Source organism: Dipodomys ordii, unplaced genomic scaffold (genome assembly GCF_000151885.1).
Source record: "Dipodomys ordii isolate 6190 unplaced genomic scaffold, Dord_2.0 Scaffold2, whole genome shotgun sequence".
In the NCBI taxonomy this organism is placed as follows: Eukaryota; Metazoa; Chordata; class Mammalia; order Rodentia; family Heteromyidae; genus Dipodomys; species Dipodomys ordii.
The window spans coordinates 24664234-24677324 of NW_012267218.1; the positions used below are offsets into that span (position 1 = coordinate 24664234).

The following is a 13091-nucleotide window of genomic DNA, read 5'->3' on the forward strand; positions in this document are numbered from 1 at the left end:
ACCAGGAGGGACAGCACGAAAACTTACCACATTCCTCAGAATGGTGTGAAATTAAAATTTTTCATTGACGTGTGTGTGTGTGTGTGTGTGTGTGTGTGTGTGTGTGCATGTGTGAGTGCGTGCATGCGGGTCCTGAGGCCTGGGTGCTGTCTCTAGAGTTGTGTGGCTCAAGACTAGCACTCTGCTACTTGAACCACAGCTCCACTTGCAGCTTTTAGCTGGTGAATCAGCGATAATAGTATCAGGGACTTTCCTGCTGGGCTGGCTTTGAACTGCAATCTTCAGATCTCAGCCTCCTGAGTAGCTAGGAGTATAGGCCTGAGCCACACCACCTGGCTCACTGACCATTTTTGTAGTACTGACTGGAAAGGAACAGCGAGGATTTGGGGAAACTATGGTACTCTATTATACCATTGTAGCCCTAAGTAGCAACTGCCAGTATGTAAATGATGGGCGGGGCAATCTTTCAATAAAACTTTATTTACACACATTGGTGGTGGGTGAGGAAGCCCTACAGAAGGAGTCTGAACTGAGGATCTCAAGTCAGCTGGGTTTCTGTGTACCTGGGGCAGATCATGTCACCTTTTTGGTAGTTGCTTTTCTTGCAACAGAATCAGGTGACCTGTAGCCTGCTGGGATGTTTCAGTTGACCTCTTTGTTTCACAATCATCTGAGATTTCTTTCCTCGTCTGTGTTCAGAACCACAGGGTCCCTCTCCCCTCCCCCCACAGCCCAGCATCCCTTGCTTGTATTTAGGATGATTCTAAACACCTCTGAAGCTCTCTGATGGTGACTTTTTTCAACATTGTTGTTGAGGGGTGGCTTGTGATGGGAAGGTTTACTATTTGGCAGTTTAGGGAAATTGAGGCCCAAAGAAGCAAAATCGCTACAATTATTTAGCAAATTTGTAGTGTTCATAGAGAGAAGCTGAGTGTCTTCAAACAAAGATATGTGATCAAAGTTATTATTGCTCAGACTTAGCCCTGAACACGGCCAAGTGAACCCCTTGGCAAATCACCTACAACTCTCTCTTACACGCCTCCGCTTGCAAGGCTGCATAATCGGTAGAGGGTAACAGGACAAGCGATGAGGATAAGATGAGATAATGTGTGAACTAATACAGAGCAAGTGCTTGGTTGGTGTTAGCTATGCCATTATCCCTGCCACCATCTTGCGGTCCTAAAACCACGTTTGGATGTCTTGCCCTTATTTTTATGCCAGACTAATTTTCAGCTTTTGGATTGGGAACTGGGGCTGAATGCTTTAACATTCAACATTTAATATTTAAAACAGGAGTGCTTTGTTTGTTCAATGACTCTGTGTGTGTGTGTGTGTGTGTGTGTGTGTGTGTGCTGGTACTGGGCCAAGCTCTATCCGGGAGGGTTTTTTTGCTCAATGCTGGTGCTCTGTCACTTGAGCCATAGCTCTGCTTAGGCTTTTTGGTGACTAATTGGAGATAAGAGTCTCACAGACTTTCCTGCATTGGCTGGCTTCATAGCTAAGCCTCTTGAATAGCTAAGATTATAGGTGTGAACCACCAGCACCTTCTATATCTTTCTTTTTTTTTTTCAGCTATATACTAATACTGTTTATTTTTACCTTTTGGCCCAGAGTGTCACAGTGAACTGCAGTTTGGCCATTCCAAATTTTTTTTCTTTCTTTTTTTTTATTGTGAAAATACTGTACAGAGGGGTTACAATTACATGGGCAAGATAATGAGTACATTTCTTATCAAGCATTGTAGCCTCCTCCTTTGTTTCCCCTTCCCATCCCTTCCCCTCCTCCCCCCACCTTCTATATCTTTCTTCTCTTCTCTGAGACAATTTCACTAAAAGCCCAGGCTGGCCTCAAACTGATGACCCTCTTGCCTCAACCTCCTGAGTGCTGGGATTATAGGCATATACCACCATGCCTAGCTGTTGAAGGGACATGATGAGATGGAAGAACAGAGAAAGGAGATGGTGGCAGCAAAAGGTGACAGGAAGGACTTGGGCAGGAACTTGGGCAAAACAGAAAGGACAGGACAGTCAGTTTAAATTCAGCCCAGTTCCCTGGCAGTGTTTGATGTTTACACACATATGTCTCAAAAACTGACAGGCAGGGGGCAGTTTTCCTTGGGTCTGGCTAAAAGAAATTGGGGTGCCCCTCGCTCGACCTGGTAGCAGGTTCAAGGAGGTGTTATGCTTCTCTGCTTGGCTGGGTATCCTTGGAATGTGGTATGGAGGTCGCTGCGGGGGTGGGGTGGGGGTGGGGTGCAGGGCGTTGCTGCCACAGCTGATTTTAACCAACTCTGACAGGAGGGCAGAGGCCCCTGAGCGAGGTCAGGACCACAAATCCCATCCCAGTAGGTGCCTGATGGGCAACAATGTCCTCCAGATGACCTTCCAGGTCCCATTGATTTTCTGTCAAGCTGCTTCCCAGGCCCAGCCTGCCACTGCCCCTGGCACCACCCAAGGCACAAGGACCAACCCTCTTCGAAAGGAGCCACGGACAGAGCCTTGTTGTGGGGGGGAAGTAGAGGCTCTCTCCACTGGAGAAGCCTTTCTTCTGGCACTGCTGGCGTAGGGAGAGGATAGCGGGCCGGGAAAGGAGCAGAGGCTATCACAAATGGCACAGTGTAGCTCCTTGGTTCCAGCCCCTTCTTCAGATTTGGGGTACGTGCATGGTATTGTGGGGCCATGAGCAAAGACTGGGTCCTGGTGTGTTGGGTGGGCAGGTCCGAAGCGAGAAGACCTCTGGGCAGTTCTCTTCTCTGTGCTGGGTGCTCGCCAGTGACTCTGACTGCCAGCCTACCTCCATCCTGCAGGTGTTTGTTCAAGGGTTCAAATCCTGTGTGGGGTGTAGGGGATCTGCTGAGATGGGGATTTGCTCTCCCAGAGGTCGGAGTGTAGCTGTGTAGAGATAGCCAGTGAGCAAAGAGAAAAATGCTGATAGCTGTAAATACTATGATACAATAAACTAGGATATGAACTAGCAAGGGATGGGGTAGGAGGGGAATGTGGTGGACTATTCTAGGTAGTGTGAGTCAAAGAAGACATCTTTGAGGAGAAAAAAGCCAGCCAGCAAGATCTAGGAGAAGTGTGTTCTAGGTGAGGGAGGGAGTATATGCAAAGGTCCTGAGGCTGAGGCCACCTCGGAAGATGAAAAGAACAGAAAGAAGTAGAGTGAGGTTAAATCCCAGTAGGCAAGCAGGGCAGGTGACAAGCTGAAGAAGAAAGGTAAACACAGCAAGATGGCGTCTTGAGGGCCTATAGCCATGGGGAGAAGTTGGGATTTTATTCGCAATGCTATGAGAAGGTATGGGAAAGTAGTAAGGAGGAGACGATGTCATGGTCCAACTTCTCTTTTAAAATGGGTTTAAACACATTGCTGGACTGCTTCACACTAATCATGTGTGGGCTTACATCCGGGTGCCCTGCATAGACCTGGAGGTTCAGCAGAGACTCAGTTGGTGAACCAGGGAAACTAAAAATACTTTCTCAGTCAGTGATATTTTCTTTCTAGGTCTGATTCATTCTAGATAAAGCAGGTGTGTGTGTGTGTGTGTGTGTGTGGTTTCACTTTTTTTTTTGTTTGTTTTGGTTTTATGTTGGTCCTGGGCTTGAACCAGCACCTAGGCTCTGTCCCAGAGCTTCTTTGGCTCAGAGGCTAGCACTGTAGCCCTTGAGCCGCAGTTTCATTTCTGGCTTTTTGGTGGCTAATTGGAGGCAAGAGTCTCATAGACTTTCCTAGATGGGCTGGCTTCCATCCATGATCCTCAGATCTTAGCCTCCTGCATGGCTGGGATTAAGGCATGAGCCACCAGCGCCCAGCTGCAGTTTCACTTTTGAAAGTTGATCATCCTGGAGAGGTGCTACAGTCTCTGGAGGAAGAGATTTATTTTATTGCTATCTGGAAAGGAAAGCCTGGATACAAGAGAAGCCGGTCTCCTCCTTCCCTGAAGCACCCCCCCCCCCTTTCCCGACCCCACATCCCCACGTTATTTACTGGAAGGAATCACACTGTCTTTCTCCTGCCTCCAATCTCCTGTCCTTGGCAGCCCCTTGACTTCAGCCCTGAGATGCGTCTGTCATTGGAACACAGTGGCAGCTCAGAAATCATGGCCTGGTTCGGGATAAATTCTGTCTTGCTTAGACAGCTTTACATAATAAGTTCCTGAAAGTCTTCACCAGAGTGGGTGCTGGCCAGGGGATAGGTTGGGCCTACTGGGTCTGAACAGCGGTGGAGCAGCATTCAAGTCCTAATGGGGATTTTAGGATTCACATTCTTTATCTAGTGTGACTTTCAGCAAGGGATACCCTTGTCCCCCATGTCCCCTTCCTGGGATGGTGTGAAGGTCAGAGCCATGGGCAGAAGGAATAAGGGGCCTTTCCCACACATGCACCTTGACCAGGCCTCTTGGACCCCGTCTTAGAGATGAGGACTTTGTCTGCTACAGGTTAGTGCTGCCAGTTCAATCCAGGCCTGCTGCCCCCAAGAAGCTTTTCAGCAGGAGTGGAATGAACCGAGTTAAACAAAGTCAGCTAACCTGGCTTTCTAGCTCCGCCATTGCAACATGGCGATCAAAGAACATAACAAGGCCTATTGTTCATGTGCTGGCTCTGGCAGTTTGGGAGTTGTCCTGAGAGCACTGTCCCCTATTTCTCAGAGTCCCTGGGGGTCTGGATCACACCCCAGACCTCCCGAATGACAGCTTTCCAGTCTTGTCGCTTGTTCTGTGAGCTCATGCCAGCATGAGGGCCTTATCATGTGACTCATGGTGAGTGCCGTGACACTGGCAGGGCGGGGCTTCACTGTGGTAAAGTTTTCTTCTTTTATTATTTATTTTGTTATTGTCAAGGTGATGTACGGAGGGGTGACAGTTACATAAATAAGGTAATAAGTACTTTTCTTGTCGAACTTGTTACCCCTTCACTCATTTTTCTCCCACTTTTCCTCCTCCCCCAGCCCCCGTCCCTCAAGTTGTACAGATCGTTTCCAACATCTTGTCTTGCGAGTATCGCTGCTGCATAGGTGGCCCCTGGTCCTTTGTCTCACCATTTTGTTGTTCCCCTTCTCTTCCCTAGTTCAGAGGAACATACATACAATACCCAGGGTACCAAAATGAAATACAGTGACAACAACAAGAGATAAACCGCAGTGGGAATGTGATAAAGGTTTCACGTGTAGCTGATACATTTCATCCATAACAAACTCTGAACTTGTTTTCCTTTCAAGCTCCACATTTAAGAAGAGTAGGACTTCAAGCAAAAGAAACCAGTTCCTCTACCTTGCCAAATACCGCCTTCAGCTTGCTAGGTGTTACCAAAGGAAGAAAGGGAACCAGAGCTTTCCTTGCCGTGGTTAAACGCTGTTAAATGCAAGGAGCAGGACGTTAGTACTGTGGCGTAGATGGGCTTTCAAGCATGCTCATGGGCAGCTGTGGCAGAGTGGGCAGGGGGGGAGAGACTGGCAGCAACCCCATGTGCTCACGGAGGAGAAGGAGGCCCGCAGTTGCAGGAGGCCCACCAGAAATCCTGTCTGGCCGGGGATGACCTCAACCTCTGCTTCTCTCTGTTTACATTCACAAATAGCAGGCCAAGGTCCTGTTTTTAACAGCAAAAGGGATTGATTGTAGCCATTCAATGGGGATGGAGAGAAAAGGACAAGACCCTGGGAAAGAACCCAGTGCCAGGTGGGGTGAAGGCAAGGCCCATGGGCTACTTGCTGGGCACCTCTACCCCCACCCCTAGGATAATGGAAGCTGGGGAGCCAAGGAAGCTACTGGTAGAAGATGATGATGATGATGATGATGATGATGATGATGTGTGTGTGTATGTGTGTCAGTCCTGAGGCTTAAACGCTGGGCCTCATGATCTTACGTGGCTTGTTTTGCTCTAGGCTGGTGCTCTACCTCTTGAGTCACACCTCCCTTTCCAGCTTTATGCTGGTTACTTAGAGATGTGTCTCATAGACTCAAAGCCTAGACTTTAAATCTCAGGAAAGTCTGGGCTTTGAATCTTAATTCTTGGATCTTAGCCTCCTGAGTAGCTAGGATTACAGGCATGATCCACTGGTACCCAGCTTTTTATTCTTTCATTTATTTATTAAAAATTATTAGACAGTCTTGCTGTGTAGCTCAAGCTGGCTTTGAGTTCACAGTCCTTCTAACTATCACCCCTCCCACGCTTGCTGAGATTACAGGCATGCACTATCATACCTGGTTAAACAGTTATTTGAAGCATGGCAGGCTACTTGTCCTTGGGTATACACACAAAACCAGAGAGCCAGCAAGGTCTGATGTCTGAGTGAAGAGTTGAACCTGAGCATTATTTCAAGGTAGGGCACAAGAAACGAAGAGAGCAGGAGAGATTGTGAGAGCCAGAGGTTGGTAAGAAGAGAGAGCGGAGGGTCCTGGAGGGAATAGCCCTGGCTCCGAAAATCACTTTGGAGAAGTCACTTTTTCACCTCTCTGATTTTACCTTGGAATCAGTGTCTCATCAGATCTATGCACCATGGGCCCCGCTGGAGATGCCTTGTTCTGAGTACCCAGCCAGAGCTGGGGGCTTCCCTCCCCCCTCCAAATGAGCCACAAGGCCTGGGAGGACCAGGCAGCCAGGGCTGCTCCCGCTAGCAGGCCAGGCAGAGCCCAGCAATTTGTTCCCCTTGCCTTTGCTGTTTCTGATTGCAACCTTGAGTAGCCTGGAGTCAATTGTTGATGAGAACATCATTCTAGCCTGCCTTGTGCCTGCCTCTACCAGCCCAGGACATCAATCACCCCTGGTGGTCTGGCCCCCTTGGTTGGGTACAGACAGGTGATGGCTGGTCCATATCTGCCCCAGCTCAGAATACTCTGTTCACATTGCCACAAAATGAGCCATTGGCTGCCAGCCTGCCCCGGGCTCCCCCTGGCCCCTGGGGACTTTAATGCAAATGTCACTCATGGGATCTTATCCTTGTGGGATTTTTTTTTTTTAAAGAAACACCATATTAGAAAGGGCATTCGTCCTCTCTCTTGTTTAAATTGCTTTCCACAGGTTCGGGAGACCCGGCCATCGATTTTCTTCCAGTGTGTGCAGCAAGCCCTGTGAAGATTTTGGCTAATTAACTTTTGGAGAAGTGCTGCTTGAATTTATCAAAGAGGTTGAAGTCCTTTTTTTCCCTTCTTCTTTCCTCTTCCTGGATCTTCAAAAAGGTTTTAACGTTTGTTTCCAAATCTCTGCCAGTACCAGATCTGTTTAAAGTGACATCCCTGGGTACGACAGTAGAGGGGCTGTTGATGGTACCTTCCGATGGCTTTAGGCTTTAAGGTGGCTGTTCTAGTCTGCAGATAGTTTTGGTCTGTCTGTCTATATCTATCTATATCTATATACCTAGTAGACCTTGATTCCAATGGGACTCTATAGCAAGAAGAAAGGGGGAGAAAAAGAAAGATGGAGGGGAATAACTTTGAAATGCATCACAATTATGTATGAAGATGGCATAATTTCAATGGAAGTTGTTGATCAGTAGGAGGTGAAGGGGAAGAAAGCAGTAGTGAGGGCTATTCCGATGAAAATAATATAGTTATCTGAAATACCATGGTGCAACCCGTGGGTACAATTAACACACTAAAAAACAAATCTCAGCATGACAGGAAAATAAAACAGGCTCTGGGGGGGACAGAGTCCTCAGTGGGAGAGGAGAAGATGGTGAAGGGGATGAGTAAGGACAGATGTGGTCAAAGTAGTTTATTTACATATATGAAGGTAGAACAATCTAGTACTGGTGGCTCGCGCCTGCAATCCTAGCTACTCAGGAGGCTGAGATCTGACAATCAGGGTTCAAAGCCAGCCTGGGCAGGAAAATCCATGAGGTTATCTCCAATTAACTACCAGAAAACCAGAAGTGGAGCTGTGGCTCAAAGTGACAGAGTGCTAGCTTTGAGCAAAAGAGCTGAGAGACAGCACCCAGGCCCAGAGTTCAAGCCCCAAGGCCCCCCCCCCCAAAAAAAAAACAAAACGAAACAAAACAAAAAAACAACCTGTCACAGCAATGGAGAACAGGGATACAAGTGTGCTCAGGCCCTCAGTCCAAGCCCCATGATGGACCAAAAAGAACCCACCAAAAACCAAAAAACAAAGGAACCCCAACAAAATCTTTCAAAGTTGTTTTAAAAGGAGGAGGGAATCAGGAAAAGGGAGAGAGGGAGTGGGTTTGATCTAGATGCTTTGTATACATGGGTAGAAATGTCACAAGGTAACTCCTCCTGCTACAGCTCATGTGTGCTAATAAAAATCATTAAAAGTCATAAAACAGTCTTTTCTGTTTACCTAACAGAATTATCAATCACACACAGCCTACACTGAAAAATATACACTCCTCGCCCTGCCCCCTCCCCGAGCATGCCTGTTACCAATACCACTGCTCATAATGAAGATGGAAAGAGTGTAGGATGAAATTAACTTTCCCCTGATAGGCCACTTTCTTTAACTCATGGTTCATGTAGTGTGAGGCTCAGATATGACCAACCTCACTTTTCCCTTTTAGCCAAGTTCATTTTCTTTTGTTCTCTCCTTCCTTCCTTTCCTGTTGTGGGGTTTGAATTCAGGGCTTGTGCTCTGTCTCTGAGCTCTTTTGCTGAAGACTTAACACCCTACCACTTTGAGCTACAGCACCACTTCCAGTTTTCTGATGGCTAATTGGCAATGAGTCTTACAGACTTTTCCTGCCTGAACTAGCTTTGAACAATGATCCTCAGATCTCAGCCTCCTGAGTAGCTAGGATTATAGGTATGAGCCATTGGTGCCTGGCCAAGTTCACTTTCTTTTTGCTCTGTCTGGATCAAAGCTGTTGAAAATGAAGAGTGTATTAGGAAAAGTTTGAATGAAATTCCTATTGCAGATTTCTTTTATACAGGCTTCTAGAAGTTTATTTGGAAAGAGGAAACACTGTTTTCTCCCCTTCCCTTCCCTTCCTTTTCCTTTTCCTTTCCCATTCCCTTTCCCTTCCCTCCCTTCCCTTCCCCTCCCCTCCCCTCCATTCTTTCCCTTCTCTTTTATGGGATTTGAATTTATGGGGTTCTTTTTAAAGCATTTTTCTGGGGTCGGAGTACTTAACCATCTTTTTTGGTGGTCTGTCTATAAAGCTCATGGGAACCCTCTGTGTTGTGTGCTCCTGTGGCATGTCTGGCATGGTGGTTGCTGTTTTGTGGAGAATGGCGGGAGCAGCCAGGGACCCTGGGCAGGCTGTGTCATCTTGTCTGAGCTGAGCTGCCTGGAGACGTTCTGTGCAGCTGAGCTCCATAGCCTTAGCAAGAGACAGTCAAGCTGCTGAGACATGGGGATCACTGTATTGGAGCAAGTTCTTCATTCTTGTCTCACCTCCTGGTCCTTGTTAGCAACTTTGATCACATCAGTCTTTGGTGATTCTGTTTGGTAGTATTTGCGGTTTTCATCTTCCCTCCCCAATTCATGGCCAGCATTGTGGCTGTCTTGTTGATCACAGTTTTCTTTTGGAGCTGCTAGGACACTTTCTGAGCACCTTATGCCATCCTTGTGAGTGTGAGGAGCTTCAGAGGTGGAAAGAAACAAGGGGCTTGATCCCCCCTCCCCCTGCCCAGATGCTTGTGAGCAGTTCAAATCTTCCATGGTGTGTTCTCTTAGGAGAAGAGTTACACTCTCAGCTCTTTGGTAGAATCTGACCCATAATCTTTTAAAAAAGAGCTTTGCTTTCTATGAAGGGATGTGTAATAACTGGAACCGTGTACCTTGGGTTTCTGTAATAACTGGCTTGTACCTTGCCAGGGAAAATGCAAAACGTTGCAGCCACTGTGGAAAACAGTATGGTAGTTCTTAAAAAACCGAAAAAACAGACTATGACTTAGCAATTCCCTTCCTGAGGCTCTACCTCCAAATAATTGAAGGTAGGGACTTGAGAAGACATTTGTATACCCGTGTTCAAAGGGGCATTGTTAACAATAGCAAGATATGGAAGCAACTCAGGTATCCATTGGCTGATGAATGCACAAGGAAAATGTAGAATGGCCCCACAATGAAACATTATTCAGCCTTCAAAAAGCAATCCTGACACATGCTTCAACCCAGATGAACCTTGAAGTTATTACTCTGAGTGAAATGTACTAGCATCAAAAAAGTAAATCCCATGGGAGTGGGATGGTTGATCTTGGTTGCTGACTTGACTGGGTTGAGAGATGCCTAGAAGGTGAGTGAAGCACCTTGGGTGTGTCTGACCAAACCTTTCCAGAAACAACCAGGTCTTGAAAGCTCCGCCTCATCAGTGGTTTACTCCATTGGTGTTGGTCGGTGGTAGAACAGTGGAAAGTGAGGCCCAGCTCGTAGAAATGGGTTGTGCCTTTGAAGGGTGTATCTTAGCCCTGCTCCCTTCTTGTTGCCACTCTTGGTCATGAGGTGAACAGCTCTGCTCCCCTATGTTCTTCAGCTCCCTTCCACCGTGATGCTCAGCCACAACGAAGCTGGCTTCCTATAGGCGGAGTTGTTTTCTCAAGTATTCTGTCACAGCAATGAAAAGCTGACTAGCACATGGGAAAATCCATAGGCATAGAAAGGAGAGGGGTGGTTTCTACTCCTGCAAAGAGTGGGAAAAGGGCAGTGTTATTTAATGAATCCATTTCCCGAATTCTGGACATGAGTGGTAGCGATGGTTATATGATAATGTGAATGTATTAGATACCACTGGGGTAGACACACAACAATGAACAAGATGGTTTAGTGTTATGTGTATTTCTCCACAGTTTTTTTTAACTGGAAAAAAAATCCTCAAATTTGCTTTCTTTATTTCTCTAAAATATTTTGGTTTACAAATACATTATTTCTCATCTAGAGATAAAATACATTACTTCTAATCTAGAGATGTTTTCCCTCCCAGATTTGACTTCCTCAAGTCTACACAGATCCAAAACAAAGGGACATTCATACTATTGCTTCAATGTCAGCAAAATGTTGCTTAGACATGATTCTCCCTTTTGTCCTTGAAATCCTGTGGCTCCCCCTCTTCCTGTCCCCTCTCTCACAAGAGGCTCACGTTTACCTAGAAGAGATCATTGTATTATATTAGAATTTCTCAGACTACGTACTTGCTTCCAACATGTTCCTATGTTTTATGTGTTAGGTGTTTTCTGTCATCAATTGTGCTTGTGCTTCACATTTGACCAATTGTGTCAGGGTTATATTTTTGGACTTTGAAAAAAAAGATACTATCTTTATATTAATAGCTGGTGACTTATGCCTATAATCCTAGCTACTCAGGAGACTGAGATCTGACCATCACAGTTTGAAGCCAGCCTGAGCAGAAAAGTCATTGAGACTCTTATTTGTAATTAACCAACAAAAAGCTGGATGTAGAGGCCGGATTTAAGCAAAAAAGCCAAGTGAGACTACTAGGTCCTGAGTTCAAATCCCAGTACTGGTGCGTGCATACACACACACACACACACACACACACCACACACACACACACACCACTCCCTGTTCACTCCCAAGAATACCAAAGATCACCACTCTTCAAAGCAAAAGAGTCTTCTATTTGTGTCTTCATTCCACTTTGAGAGTGGGGTTATATTGAAGTCACTGATTATTTTACTTGTTTTCCATCAGATAAACTTACTTTTCTTTATGTGGCTTTAGAAGGTAGAGGTGGGTCTCTCTTCCTGGTAATAAATAGCTCTACCTTACAGGTGTTTCCTGTCTCCCAGTCTTGTTTCTATGACATGGCTCTGCTCATTGTACTGGGAACCTAGGATTCTTTGCTGGTGACCTCTGAGAAGAAAGTGGGATCGTTAAAGGCGGGCTTCTAGAAGCTGGAGGTCTCCTCCTAGGCAGAACATCCTTCCAGAGCACCCTCCTTTTTGGAGCCAGACCTGATGCTGCCCAGAAGGCTTTTCCTGATGGGGACCTTTGTTTTATGGCGGCGTTTCTATGCAACCTGGACAGGATGTGGCATCTGTAGAGTTGATATGCATTGCATTCTTTCCATGAAAAGGCTCTTGGTGCTCACTGTAGTTCTACCTAGGGAGAAGGGGGTTGCCTCAGTTACCCTCAGGCGCATTTTGGTTTTCTGGGGCCTCAACTCCTTCCCTCTCTTGTCTCCTGGCAGGCTTGGGGATCAGTTCTACAAGGAAGCCATTGAGCACTGCCGGAGTTACAACTCGAGGCTGTGTGCGGAGCGCAGTGTGCGGCTTCCCTTCCTGGACTCGCAGACCGGAGTGGCTCAGAACAACTGCTACATCTGGATGGAGAAGAGGCACCGGGGCCCAGGTGAGATGCGCCACTCAGGGAACGCGTGTGCACGCGGGCTGTGAGCAAGGAGGACCAGGTGTCTAGAAGGCCATACTGCTGGGGTGGGGGGGAGGGGACAACAAGGGGGCTTGATTAGCTGTACCCATAATTATATAAGCTTAATTGCTTTATTTTAATTAATTAATTAATTAATGTCGATTGTAGGGCTTGAACTCAGGGCCTGAGTGCTGTCCCTGAGCTCTTTTGCTCAAGACCAGCGCTCTACCACTTTGAGCCACAGCACTACTTATGGTGTTTTGGTAGTTGATTGGAGATAAGAGCCTCACGGACTTTCCTGGTCAGGCTGGCTTTGAAGTACCATCCTCAAATCTCAGCCTCCTGAGTAGCTAAGATTATAGGTGTGAGCCATCAGCACCCAGCTCTTTAGGGTCTTTTAGGTACAGGATTGTGTCATCTGTAAATGGAGATAATTTGACTTCTGTCTCCCCTATTTGACTTCATTTTCTTTTTTTTTTTTTTCATTTGTCTTATTGCTTTGGCTAGCAATTTTAGTATATAATTTTTATTACATTGAGTAAGAGTGGGAAGCGTACACACTTGTTTATTTCTTGACTTTAGAGGAAATAATTTCAGGTTTTCCCCATTTAGTATGATGTTGGCTATATGTTTGTCATTTATATAGCCTTTATTATTATGGTGAGGTGTGTTCCTTCTATTCTTAGCTTCTTCAGAGTTTTTTTTTTTTTTTTTGTCAGTCATGGGGCTTGAACTCTGGCCCTGGGCACTGTTCCTTAGCTCTTCAGCTCAAGGTGAGTGCTCTACCACTTGAGCACAGTGCCACTTCTGGTTTTCTGG

General features: G+C 46.3%; 1 protein-coding gene across 2 annotated transcripts in view; it reads left to right on the forward strand.

Annotated features, from left to right (window-relative positions):
* Dpf3 (D4, zinc and double PHD fingers, family 3) overlaps window positions 1-13091 on the forward strand; it is a 239551-nt gene that overhangs the window by 94794 nt on the left and 131666 nt on the right. For both annotated transcript variants that reach the window (XM_013012413.1, XM_013012420.1), the window contains exon 2: window positions 12094-12254. In XM_013012413.1, coding sequence (XP_012867867.1) covers window positions 12094-12254 — 161 coding nt within the window. The remainder of the gene's footprint in view (window positions 1-12093; window positions 12255-13091) is intronic.